We start from the raw sequence: 13895 nt of genomic DNA, 5'->3' as shown, positions 1-13895 counted from the left end.
TTGGTCTAATAAAAGATATCATCTCTACTACAAGGCCTGATTGCTACTATAAAATATTCAGATTCATCTGTCTGATCAAATGCAAATGGATGCAGTTGTATTGGAAATCTTATTACTGAGCATCGCTTAGTTCTTTTTATTTTAAACCTCATGAAATTTATTCCTTGGTATTTCTTTTTCAAGTGGAATGGAAATTGAGGAAATGTACAACTTAGGTTTTTTTTAATTTGATTTGTTTGATAGTTTTCTGAAAACAAGTCAAATATTTAGAAGCTGAAATTATGATAGTTTAAATTCACTTAAACTTCACTACCCAAATTCTTTTCTAATTCTGAGTGTGGAGATAATATATCCTGGTCACGATACAACTTTAACTCTGCGCTTCCTTGCTTTTGTATGCATTTCTCAGAGCCCTTTTTTATCATTGTTTTGGCTGAGTATCCTTATTTGTTGTTGTCAGTGAGTACCAATGCAAAATAATTTGTTTTAATATTTAAAAATGCCCCCCCACACTGCTTGCTCTGTTTTATAGATCAGATTGAATCATCCTTTTCTCCTGCATTCTTTGTGCCTATCATGTTCACATACAAACAAGTGAAAAACAATCCCCAAAACAGTTTAGTCCAAAATAGAGCTCAAGGGCTAGGATCTCAATAGAAATTTAGTCTCAGTGTTGTGATGCTTAACTTTTGGGCACCAAGCTGAATTTCCATTTTGAAATCAGATAACCGAGAATGCTATTCCCAAAAGTCAGCACGCTGAGTGAGGAGCTGCCTAACCCAGCCAGTAGGGAAGCACTGGAAACGGGACTGTCCTAATCTTACCCCTCTCGGGGACTTGTCTATCTACAGTTGAGGTTCATAGCCCTGAACCCTTGTTTGAGGGAGCTGACAGTTGGAAATCCCACAGCATGTCATGCATTTCAAGCTTTATATTTTGTACTCTATCCAAATAGCTAAATGGAAATGTTCAGTGACTCTCTAACTCTGTTTACAGGCTTTAATCACATTTTACCATATTTCTATGTGATTTACTTCACCTTGTTCATTATTCATCGAGAAGCTCGTGATGGACGTCAGTGTAAGAAAAAATATGGTTTAGCGTGGGACAGGTATTGTCAGCGTGTACCATACCGCATAATTCCTTACATCTACTAAACAGTCCAGGAACATGGTTTGCAAACTGTTAAGAAATAACAGCTATTTTGCAAATAATAGCATACCTCTTACCTTTGCACTTGGCCTATTTGTTAAATTATTTAGACTTTTAAAGATGTGATTAAGCAGTCCAGTGTAGTAGCTGCATTTAACAAATAACCTTATGTGCATTAGTTATGTTAAATGGACTGTCTCATTCGTGACTTTTAGAAATAACTCTGAAAAGGAGGAAGAATTTAGTGCAAGGTCAATCAAAACTATGGAAATGTTTGTATCTGTGTTTTTTTTCTAATTTTGGAGTCCTGGGTTTTTTTTTTGAGTTCAGGTTTAATTTTCTGGGTTTACATTTTTAAATTACATTTCATTGAACACTGTGATGTAAAATAGGTCTTTGTTTCTACTAAAGGAATAACAGGATTTTCAGCCAGCTTGTTCTGGAATTGCTAGCTGGTTTCTGGACATGAGCAGCCAAAAACCATAGTGCTGCATCCCATGAGAAATTAAAGGTAATTTAGGGTGTGATGCAGGCTTGTGCTGCCTCTGAAATAAAATGGCAATAGTTGGCTTACACTGTGTTATGTAAAATATGTCTTAAATGTACCATAGCACCCTCTGATTGTATAATATAAACCTTCCTGGTTTTGCTGTACAGTGTTTGAATGTGAAATGCAATAACTTGTGTAGGAGCAGAAGCTTTTTAACTAAAACCATTTCCAGTATTTTTTTAAAAACTGTCCTTTAATAAGGGTTTTGTAAAGTAATGTATGGATTTAATTCCTGAAACAATTGAAGTGTTCATTTAAATATTGTATTGACAAATATGCTATGAAAATATAGAAAATATGCTCTTCAATCCAAAGTTTGTGAATTTGGCAACGCTACCTCAAATGCAGGTTTGCCTTTTATACTGTTGCAAATAGGGAAAAATAGCTAGTTTTTCACTATCGCTATTTAATTTTTTTACATTAACCTGTGATTTAAGCTTACAACCACGCTAGCTAATATATTTTTGTATATATTTTGACTTTTTTTTTAACTAATGTGAGTTTCTTAGCAACTTCAGTTAGTTATGTCTCAATATCTGTGAATCCTCCCCTATTGCAATAGTTTAATTTCTACTTAATAAATTGTAAGTGGATAAATTTGCATTTTAATACATGAAGTTTATAAGGCAGAGAGATGCTAAAACATTTTTGTATTGATTAACTTTAGGAACTAGTTTTTATCCTTTTCTGTCTTTTTTTAAAATTGGTAGTTTTTTGGGTATTTCCAGTAAGAGGATGTAGGGCACAAATTGCCCCCAAAAAGACTTACTAATAATTTTCTTATTTTAATTTTACTGTGAAGGGAAATTTAAGTACCTGCATGGTTATGATTTTGTAGCGAGTTTTCTGTTTTGTTTTTAGGTTGAATAGTTAAGTGTGTTTTAAAATAGTGATGTAATTGAAATCTAGTGTGCGTTTAAAATGCTTTATTTTGTACATGAGCCATTTTAGTTACTATTGTACATTTGAAGTGTATATAGCAGAACTTGCTGAAGATGATCATGTCTGTTCTTCAGCAGGCTATGGCCTCAGAAGGTCCATGTAGCTATTCTAGGGAAAATGTTCTAATCTGGACATTTTCATTCTTGGAACAAAAAAAAGTAGTGGTGTTTGTAACAGCATTGAAGGAGACTTACTAAATTTTGTCACCACATGATGAGAGCAAGTGATTTAGCATTCTGTGTACTCTTCCTTCAGAGACATGGGTCCTGGCTGATGTTAATTCTGTCCACTCTTGTGTTTTTGTTGTAAAATTGACTTGCAAGTAGAATGTTTAATACAAACACATTTGTAAGCTTCAATAAAGTTTTGTTTAAAAATGGCTTAGTGTATAGTTGACTGCACACTTCTGTATCTAACTACATGCGTTGCTACCAAAACTAGTCTTCAGGTGACATTGTGTTCACTTAACCTTTTTTGGCCCTTCAGGCATTTGCATCTGGGGGACTACAAAAATAATGGTATTGCCTCTTCTGTATCAGCAACTGTATGGGAACCTCAAGACTTTTTACTGAAACAACAAACCCATGCTACCTTTCCTTTCTGCAGGGGGTTCCGGGGCACATGCTTCATGTTGCAGAGCAAAGGATTTCCCCCCCAACCCCTTATTACTTTTGCACTTGCAAATGTGCATGTTCTGGGGTGAAAAGAGGCTGGACTGGGATTGGGACAGAAGGCAGTGGCTTGTGGGATGGGAAGCCTAGGTTCTCTCTTCTGCCACATGGCTGGGTACAGTTTGATGCCCTTTGCGATGTCTTGGGACAAACTATTACCACACACTTTGGCAGCAGATTTTGTGCTTTGTCCTGGGACACTTGTGAAGGATGTCTGAACAGAAACTGCTCTGTCCAAGGACAGAGCAATTTGTCCTGCCATAAACAGGATGCCTGTTTCTACCCCAGAGTGTCTGAATCTATATCTCAAACCTATTTGTAGAGAATTCATCAGCTAATTCAGGAGTTCTTAGGGTGGGCAGATTGATTGTTGTTACAAAGTCACGGCACAGACTTGTCCATGCCAGTATTCCCGCTCTTTGGGGAGTTCAGTAAAGTGGACATTCATAAAGCATTATGTTGTCGTGTACTACTTGTGGACATGTGTTAACCTAATTCAATCTTTTGTAGAGAACCAACACAAGAAGAAAGTGCACAATAGACTGAAAATACATAGTTTGATATACATAAGATTTATTTAATCCAAGGAGTGGATTTTCACATTTTTTAAAGTATTTCCTGTTCCTTTTAAATAGCACTTGTATTCAGATGAATTACTGATAGTTTCCACAGTATAACCACTCTTTCAAGAGAATAAAACACCTTTCCAGCAGATGGAGTTTATGGACTTTTGCTCCTCCCACCCAATCCCCCCTGCCTCCCCCTTTCCCAATTTTACTGATCCAGTTGACATAACAATGCAACCCCTCTTGTTATCCAGTAGCTTGGAGTTCTTAGGGTTGGCAGATTGATTGTTGTTACAAAGTTAGTGGACAGACCTGTCGACGACAGTATTCCAGCTCTTTGGGGAGTTTGGTAAAGTGGACATTCATAAAGCATTAGGTTGTCTTTTTCTTCTGGACAAGTGCTAACCTAAAAATAAAATTATTTTAGGTTGTGTAGAAGTTGGTTAAATTCTTTTTATATTTTACAATTATGGACAAGTATATAGGTCAAGTAAGTAGTTGTTCTTTTGGTTTATAAACAATCAAATGAAAATGAACTTTCATGAAGGCATCTGATATCATTGGCTTATAGAGTTGTATTTAGCCTTTCCTGGAGGAAAAATGGCAGTTAAAGCCTAAAAAGAGAGGCTACTAGCATTTACAACAGCCAGTCAACTGCTATGAAATTCACATTTGTTTGCTTAAATTGCATAGACTACTGCTAGCAAAACTTGATTAAGAAGCATAAGTTTTACCTTGTGTGGTATAAAAACCATTTTGGGGAATGGGTAAAATCTCTCCTGAAGCCAGGGCTCTTCCAGCAGATTGGTAGTTGTATTCCATCGTGCACTATCTATATATAAGCCAAAAACTAGAACACCATTTTCAGGGTGGGAAGATCCCTATGATCAGATAGAAGAAAATGCTTTGTTGAGCTGTTATATGTTCTTAGGATGAGAACATGTCTTTCCCAGCATTAAGCTTTCAGAAAAGCTAAACTATATTAAAAAGTATTGAACTGTTTCAGTTCTGAAGTGCTTTTACGTGTATTGGTAATGATTATTCAATCATTATGATTACGTTACATATTGTGATGTAATAAAACCAAAACTTGCTTTTTAAGAGGCAGCCCAAGTCACCACAATGTGTCCTAAAGCTAATTAATGGATTTTCTGTAACCTCCTCCCCCCCTTCTGCTTTTTGAATGAATTTTGTTTTATGGTTGTCAGGGCAGAAACTTCCCAGTGCCACAAGGGACCCTCATCATTCTCCAGGGTAATACTTTGTATTGTCTAATTCTTTACTAAACTATAAATGGACAGTTCTTACAAAGCAAAGGTACTGTATGGATACATTAACCCTTGGCACCAGCTACAAATGGACTTTCACTCAATGAGCTGTTGTGAGGTAGGTAGTTGTGTGTTACTCCGATATGCGTTGCTACCAAAACCCACTCACAAACCCTACGAGCACTATGAACAGAAATTAAATGGAGCAGTTAAGGAATAGCCTGCAGAAGGTACAAGTAGCACACAAAATAAAGCAACCCTCTGCTGTAGGCTTGAATTTGCCTGCTACATCTAGAGTTGCTGGCTTTAAATTATTGCATCTTCTACCTTAAAAGCAGTGAGAAGTATATTCTGTTTTCGCTTTGTATCTCTAAGATGACATTCTTCATCCTCAGTCATTGGGAGAACTCTATGGACAAATGTAAGAGTATCCACTGGTATGCCGTTCTGGCGGGCATAATTCTGAAGCACAGCAGTAAGAAAGCCTAGAGGAATGAGAGAGAATAATCTGTTTGCTGGGTGTGACATGCAAGCATTCTGTACTTGAGAAGCAGGAAGAGGGGAACAAGAACAATCCTAGTTTGTATTTGAGATGGGCCTCAAATTAAACTGCATTTGCCTTACTGCCCTGAACTCAAAATGATTGGAGAACTAACTGGCTTCATGCAGTTCCCCTCTGCTCAATGGCTTTTAGATCAGTTTTTTGTTCACAAATATTTTCTTTCCAAAGGCCATCAATGGACTCACTTACAACCCTTTATTTGACCTGTAAGTGATCATCCTTGACCATGAGCAATCACTACCACTGCTGATTTGTTCAACAGTCCCACGGCACAGAAATATATTATGCTATTTTTCTGTCTTTCAGTATAAAAGTAGATAAACCAGCTAAAATATTAGACAGCATTGTTATGTAATCATGATTTGAGTTAATTTCACAGTAATGCTTTTTCAAAGAATGCATTAACCATTCAGTAAAATCAGGATGGGTATTGTCAGCCTTCGTCCCTTGGTCAATTTTGTGCTGCTCATTTTACACCTAATGTGAATGTGAGTGGTGTAGATGCAGTCTGGGTGTTATTACAGTTGAAGAACCAATATGTTTGTCTTGTTTTCACTGAAATCAGTTGTGAATACAATCAAAACTTTTTGGCAGAATTTGAAAAGTTGTATAATAGTAGTCTGGTTGTATTTAAATGCTTAAATATAAATAAAGGTAGAATATTACTTGGGATGGATAGCCAGTACCACTGAATAAGCTGCAGCATTATTTTGTAACTTACAAAATGCTCAGTCTGAATTACCCTTATTGCTGAAAAGTAAGAGCAGTATCAACTGGACACCTTTTTCCAAAAGAATCCTTTCCATTTTGTTAAGTGAGACGTGTCTAAAACCTAGGCATCAGCCAGAAGTTATAATAAAATTATATCAAAGCTAATTATTAAGTGAATGGGCATTGGCAGAGTGTAAGAACTGGTGTGATTTATTTTTGTACTGAAGAGTACATGCCCTAGAGGGACCTTTGGCAGTCTTAATTACTTGAAAATGACATTAGGACAGAGCTAGGGGGTGGGGAGGTGGACCAGAGCCTCCTTGCTTCAGATGCAGCCTGGCTTCTCCCAGTACCCCACCCCTCCCCCCAGCTCCACCTACTGCAAGGCCCAGCCCACAGCTGTGTGCTGCCCCCCCCCCTTCTGTGACAGCACCAGCCCAGCCCCATGCATGTTAAAAATTAACCCTTGAGGGAACCTGAACAGAAGTGCCCTAAGGTGCTCTGCTCTAGAGCACCTCCAGCCTAATAGCTGATTTATGGAGGATTCATTTTTCACACCATGAACGATTTTAAAAACACTGTAGTTGTGAACATGTTATGTCAAGGCTGTAGAGTGCTTTCAGGGGACAGATCGCGTGAAAAATATTAAGTTGTGCAAGTACCCTTAGATACTGACAGTTGAGAGAAAAACAAGTGTGACTCGTAGATGATACACTAATATTGCCAGATGGAAGCTGATGGAGACAAAGCAGGGGTGGGCAAAATATGGGCCATGGGCTGGATGCAGCTGGTGGACCGAAGTTTATTTTTTATATATACATATTTTTTTTTGCCCGGTAGTCCAGGCACAGTGGCAGTCTAGGCTGTGGCATGCCCTGGCCCTGCCCTGTCACCTTCCTGAGATCCTGGGGTCTCCATGGAGACAGGCTGGGAGCTGCAACAGGATCCGGGATCTTGGGGTGGTGACAACACGGGGCCTCGGCCAGGGCAGAACTATGATTGTTTTCTGCACGCCCCTGTCCATGGAACCTGTGCCTGTTTCAGCGGTGTGTGGGCAGCAGGTTGCAACCCTGCCCTTCCCACTCCTGAACACTGCTCTCTGCCTGCCTGCCACCCCATCCCATATAGGGTGCTTTGGTGAGTCGTTGCACAGAGGGGGAGGGTGCTCATTAGGGCTGTGCGAAGCTTTGGTCCCTGATTCGATTCGGTGGAGATTCGGCCCAATTTGGAGGCCAAATCTCTGAATCGAATCAAAGGACCCTTTAATCTAAATTGAATCGGAACCCTCCAAATCAATTTGGAAAGATTCAGCGACTCAGACAGACACAGCTTTAAATATTTTTTCTACGTACCCCAAGGTAGCAGGCGGGTCATGAATGCTGCAATGCTGAGGCGCATGGAGCATCCCACAGGAGCACACGGGGCTCCCCAGTGCACTCAGCAGCAGACTCACAAGTGGACCGGAAGCACTTACAGGTTTGCCAGGGAGCGCACAGGGAGCTCCCCCCTCCCTCCCCCAGCTTGGCAACTGATGCATTCTGGATCTGGGGGGGCACCTGGGGTCCCCCCATAGCTGATTGCTGAGTGGGGGGGGCCTGTGTTCCCCAACAAACCTGAACATGGACTGGAAGTAAGTCCGATTCACTTCCGGGTTCACGGCTGAGCCTCCCCTGCACTCCTGTGAGACACTCCATGCGTCCCAGCATTGCAGTGATCATAAGATGCACTGGTACCTTGAGGTATGTAGAAAAAATGTTTAAAGCTGTGTCTGTATCTGAATTGCTGATTCTCTGAATCAGCATTGACTCTTCAGATTTGGATTTGGCCAAATGAAATTGGGGAGAGTGGTCCAAATCAAATCAAATCGAATCATTGTCCCTGATTCGGGCTGAATCAGAATCTGAATCAAATAGGGCCTGCTTCGCACACCTGTAGTCCTTACTTGGTTTGTGACATCTCAATAAAACTACCTTTGTGGCCTGTGGGCCCAAATGATTGCCCAGCCCTGAAACAGGAGAACCCTGGTGGCAAACAGGCCTGCCAGTGGTTTTTCCCACTTGGTGGGAAATTAACTTGTTGACAGATTTCTGTAATGACCTCTCCTGGCAGTTGACACTTGCTCAGGAAACCTGCAAGCACATAGCTAATTTCTAGGAAAGTAGAGAGCTCCTGTAGTTACGCCTTCCAATTGCCTTGCTACAAACAAAAGAACGGACCCTGTTGCTTATTTAGTGCAAGGCTGATATATTTCCAGGCTCCAGCTGTACCACACTAACTGCACCTGTAGCCCTGAGGGATATCATTATTCAAGATGCCAAGCTTGTGTGCAAGAAGCGTGTGCGTGCCAATAGTTGGGTCCACACTTATATTTCCCCAACAAAATAGTGGCTATTTAGTGTTACTGAATGTCTATTATTACCATACCTTGTGGGAAGAAAAATCCTGGAAGCCAGAATTGATTAGGGCATCCTTGAATGCCAGTGTTAGGTACATTGGGATTCTCAGTTATTTGTGACAAAAATGATATCCCGGATGCTTTGGCTTGCTTCTGCAACATCATTAAATTGTTATACCTGTTTTTAAATAAAAGGTGCATTAACTGCTTAAGTAGGGTGTTTAACATGAACACACATGACCAACTTTGTCACTTATTTGTAAAGATATCTGCTTATTAGTTATTTATAAAATGAACTAAATTTCCTGGTACATTTTCTAAAGATAGGTGAAGAAACTAAATATTTACAAACTGAATATCTGAAACCAAAGCAGTAAGATGGTAGCAAATCTTGCTATTGAATAAATCTTGCTATTAAATGCACGATATGAATTTTAAATTGGCTCTTCAGTATGTCCTTGTGACTTATTATATTTATAAATTTGATATGACATATTCCGTGTACACAGTTCAACAGTTATCTTCTCTTCCATAGGTGAGCAGAATAGCTATATGACGCTAGCATACAAGTTAGGAGCCAAATTTTGCTCTTCTTGTTTGCATGAATACTTACATTTGTGCACAGCTGGTCATGTGATAGAAGTCAAGCAAGACGAAGATGCATTTTTCTAGCGACCTAAAAACTGACATGCTTGTCATTCTTGGGCTCAGTATAGGGACTTTTAAGCTAATATTTATGGCAGTCTAAACTCTTCACAAGATCTGTTACCATGTTGTTTATTCTAGCCTAGATTTTTAAACCTATTCTTAAAAACACAAAATAAACCCAAAGTCAGTGGTATGAATGCATCTCTGCTCTAAACCAGGAGTGCTTGACTTCCAGCTCTGGAGCCAGCCTGTGTCACTGTCAGCTGGCCTGTGGAGCTCCCCACAGGTCCAGAAATGTGATGGTGGGAGAGCAGCGGCACTGCTTCCCTGCTGCCTGATATCCGGCTCCATGGGGAGACCCAGACCACTGGGCTGGGAGGGGGTGGTACTGGGCCTGGGGGCCTCATCCTGGGGGGGAGGGGGAAATGCCGGAGCCCAATTTGGTCTGCAGATGGGCTCTGCGCCCCTCTAAATGTGCTTGCAAGCATGAAATCAAAAAGTTTTACTGACTTTAACAAAGCCAGGATTCCCTGCCATGTACATTGACTGTTGAAGCAGGCATGCTAGGGTGGGGGTGAGGGGCAGCTGCTCTGGATGCTGAGTTTTGGAGGGGGAGGGGTGGGAAAAACTGGCTGCCTCCATGTGCTTGCACTGGTAGTGCAATGGTAACCAAATGTCGCTGCTTCTGTGAGTGTGGCAGCTGCCCCAGGATCTTGGCTGTTACACTTCTGATACATGAACTTTAGCTTTTAAGTGTACGCAATGCATGGACTTTAACTTGTATGTAATATATATTGTTACAGATTCTTTTATCACAAACTGGAGTTCAAATTTACCCAGTTTTGATTTAGATTATTTGATATGAATCCATTTGATCAATGACTCCAAGCATTATAATAACATTTAGTTACTTGGACAAAAATTAAATTTATATCCTTTCTACATAAACTGACCCAATAACATCGTACTATTTACTCAGTTTAAGTCTCCTTATTTTAACATGCTTTCTTGTGCTGCAGGCAATGCTGTGTTGTGTTTCTAAAGCCCTTTGTGCTCTTCTGAGCCCAGACTGTTCCATCCTGCAGGCTCTGACCCAACCTCTGATAAAGTGGTCTTGCCCTCAGTAATGCCTCTTAGGCCAGGGCTTGTGAGAGCGTCCTCAAACAGACAGTCTATGAGGCTGAGAATCTCATCCTAGCTCTTTGGTGGAGAGCTCCACTTTGTGCTTTGTTTTCACTGATAGTTCCTCCCCGGCACTTTGACACTTTATTCTTTCATGTTCCACTTTACCTTAGTTGTATAGAGCTGATGGCCTGGTGTGCCCAGGTTGCAAAGAAATTCACTCGCAAGATAAGGTCATCAATCCATGATCCCAAAGGTTTACAGGACTTATAGGAGTATTGCTGTCAAAAATAATTAAGAAGCATAATCTCATTGAAGCGAGAATAAATTCCAAGTGACTACATTATCAAATAGAGCCAGTTTGTACACTGGAACCACCACCAGGCAGTGAGTCAACAGAAGGTGGTCATGCTACGACATGAACAAAATAAAGGTTAAAAGCCCTTGAAAAAGCACTGAGAAACAACTCACAAGCTTTTAATAGTACTCTTAAGGAAATGCCTCTTAATGTCTTCAAAAGAATGTTACTAAATGAGCTGCTGAAGTTATCAAAAGAACTGAAGTTGGAAGGGGGGGAACTCGAGACAAAGCAAAAATTCAGAAATCAGATGGTTAGAAAAAATAAACCTAGAATGCATTTAGCTTTTCTAAAATACATTTTCATGTTTGGGATTTATCAAATCTTGTCATATTGTATCAGCGTGTATAAGCATGTCTAGCATGGTCATCATCAGGATTATTTGGGGCTCTAGTTTATATATTAGAAATGACCAATTGTCACAAAATGTTTGAAATTGGAAAATCAACTTTGTGAAAAAAAATCTTTAAAAAGTTATTTTGTTTCCATTTCTCAAGGCTGAGCTCCCCCACCCCCCTTTTTAGGTTTTCAATATTTTGCAAAACATGAACATTTTATTTCACCTTCCCTTTCTTAACCCTTCTTCCTTATATTTTTGCTATTGAAGGTAATAAAATGAACAATGTGAAGCGATTTAGGTTTTCTTTTCTTTCCTTTTTCCACTCTTATCTTTTCACAGCTTCTTCAACTTTGGAAAAACTGGCAAACAGAAAAAATGAAACCAACTCTGATGCTAGGCAACTTTTAACATTTTCTCCTACTTTTATAGTTACAAAGATTAAAACTTATTTTTCCATAGGCCTTTCTGGGAATTCCCCAAAGTTGAAGATGTTTTGAAAAGTTGGAGCACCAAAAAGAAAATGAAAGAATGAAAAATTGGGGGGAAAACTTCTTAAACAAAATTTATTTTACCATATAGAAAGGAAAAAAAGAGAGAAGTTAAAACATCAATATAAATGTGAATATTCAGAAAGTTTTGATTTGATAAAAAATGTTGAGAGAGATTTTTACAAATCTTTACTTTTTTCTTTAAACAACAAGAAATTTGCAAACCAAAAAAAAAACTAATTCTACTCAGAACTTTACTTCTGTCACTTTTCCTGAACTGAACTTTCTCTACTATAATAAGCCTGTTCTGAAGAGCCCTACGCAAAACGTCTAGGGCTCTGAATTTACAGAGTAAGTTCAAAAGTTTCCAGGATAATCACTCTCACCAGAGCGAAAGCGTGTGTGTGTGCGCACACACACAGATCTATGAATGAGAGATGCTGTACGTGTCGCTTGTGAGGATTCAACCTTACCTGCCAAAGCTCAGGTACTCTGGATCTCAGCAATGAGTGATAAAGCTCTTCTAACCCTTGGGTGAGGACAATCTCCCCTTTAGCAGCACGTTGAAGTGATTGCAATGACAGAATTACTACAGCCAGTAAATGATTAAATTGGTCAATCTCTTGCCGGAGAACAGTTAACAAAGCTGAATTCATAAAGGGATCATGTCCTGGCAGTGGAAAAATAAGTTATATTAGACAGGATTTTTTCTTCCATAGTACAGGAAATTAGCCATGCTTGTTTCTAAGGTGCCACCATGCCTCACCTTCTGACTAGCTAGTGTGGAGAAGCTTGAGCTTACCCTAAATATAGTCACAGAAAAAAAATACCCAGAAAACTAGTGACGATAAGGAGGACCCATTCACCTTTTGAATTCACAGTTTTTCAGAAACTATTCAGGGTGAAATAGGATTGCACTGAAGCACTTACATCCACACCCACACCGAATGGGTGGAATAGACTCTGGCCCCTTATGTACAACAATATTCAAAAACAGAAAGGTGAGCATATAACAAGTATGGCTAACATCTCAAACCTAAGAGAACTAATGAAAGTACCTCAGTTTGGTTTTCTTCCGTATTTTGAGCCAGATCCCAAAAGTTTTTTAGACAAGACTACAACTGAAGTTACTGTGAAGTTTGTCTGTGTAAGGACTACTGTGTAAGGAAGAAGTTTAGACTGCAGACCTTTTAAAGATATATGTTTTGTTGAAAAGACATAAACCTAATATTAATATAGCCTAGTAATACATTTACAATGTGTCATTTTGTTAGCTTCTGTGGGTCAAATCTTAGCAGCAGATCTGTGGGATGACCTTACATAACCATTTTAATCTTAAAATACTTTGGAACTGAAACGTAGTTAGTAAGATTCCCTGTTATTCTCCCACACAGTAGTGCAATATGTGTCAGATCACTGTTTAAACACTAACCACGTTTGAACAATTCATATTAGAAAACTTCCCAGATTACTATCAAATGCTGGTAAGGATTATGAGGTGTTTTTTGCACCTTTCTGCATGAAGAATGGCTGAAACATGTCAGGTGAATCATTCTCTGATATTATAATTTATCCCAAAGTATCCTAAAATTTGTTTGGGCTCATAACTGGCTATACTAAGTTGCTGTTTCTTATTATGCAGTCCTATGGATCTAATGCCTCTATAGGAAATTTTATTTACAAGAAAGTTGATAAACATTTTATGGGCGTATAGAAGGGGATATTTCTTCGCTGATAACCAATCTCTCAGCTAGCTAGCACAGAACTAATTTCTCAACAGCGTCTCTGCACTCATCACAGTTGACTAATGCCTCACCTTTGGAGCTCAAAGGTGCTTAATATTGTTGTTGAAGGATCTAGGATTAATATCTGTCCTTCAATTCAGGTACCCATAAAAAGTTCTAAAGATATGGAAAATTTCTGGCAACCTTAGTAGGATTAACACAACAATTCAGATGTATCTTTGCTAATTTAAACTGTTATATGGTTAAGAGTTCCTTTTAAAGAAAACATTCAGTTTGTATTCCAGTCATCTCTAAGATACTGAAGCCAAGCTGAACGAGGAAGAAAACTGCTAAAAAAAAAAAAAAAAATATCCTACCCCCACCCATATGCACACATG

At 39.2% G+C, this 13895-nt stretch overlaps 1 protein-coding gene across 1 annotated transcript in view; it reads right to left on the bottom strand.

Annotated features, from left to right (window-relative positions):
• DNAH14 (dynein axonemal heavy chain 14) overlaps positions 1 to 13895 on the bottom strand; it is a 333831-nt gene that overhangs the window by 19129 nt on the left and 300807 nt on the right. The window contains exons 65-70 of the mRNA XM_019515912.1: positions 12247 to 12443; positions 10756 to 10868; positions 8847 to 8995; positions 5477 to 5634; positions 4616 to 4762; positions 4194 to 4287 (exon numbers count right to left, since the gene is read on the bottom strand). Of these exons, the coding sequence (XP_019371457.1) occupies positions 4194 to 4287; positions 4616 to 4762; positions 5477 to 5634; positions 8847 to 8995; positions 10756 to 10868; positions 12247 to 12443 (858 nt within the window). The remainder of the gene's footprint in view (positions 1 to 4193; positions 4288 to 4615; positions 4763 to 5476; positions 5635 to 8846; positions 8996 to 10755; positions 10869 to 12246; positions 12444 to 13895) is intronic.

The sequence above is a fragment of the Gavialis gangeticus genome, unplaced genomic scaffold (genome assembly GCF_001723915.1).
Source record: "Gavialis gangeticus isolate Ggan-Ray unplaced genomic scaffold, GavGan_comp1, whole genome shotgun sequence".
In the NCBI taxonomy this organism is placed as follows: domain Eukaryota; kingdom Metazoa; phylum Chordata; order Crocodylia; family Gavialidae; genus Gavialis; species Gavialis gangeticus.
The sequence above is the reverse complement of the archived record's forward strand: the minus strand, read 5'-3'. Positions and strand labels throughout refer to the sequence as shown.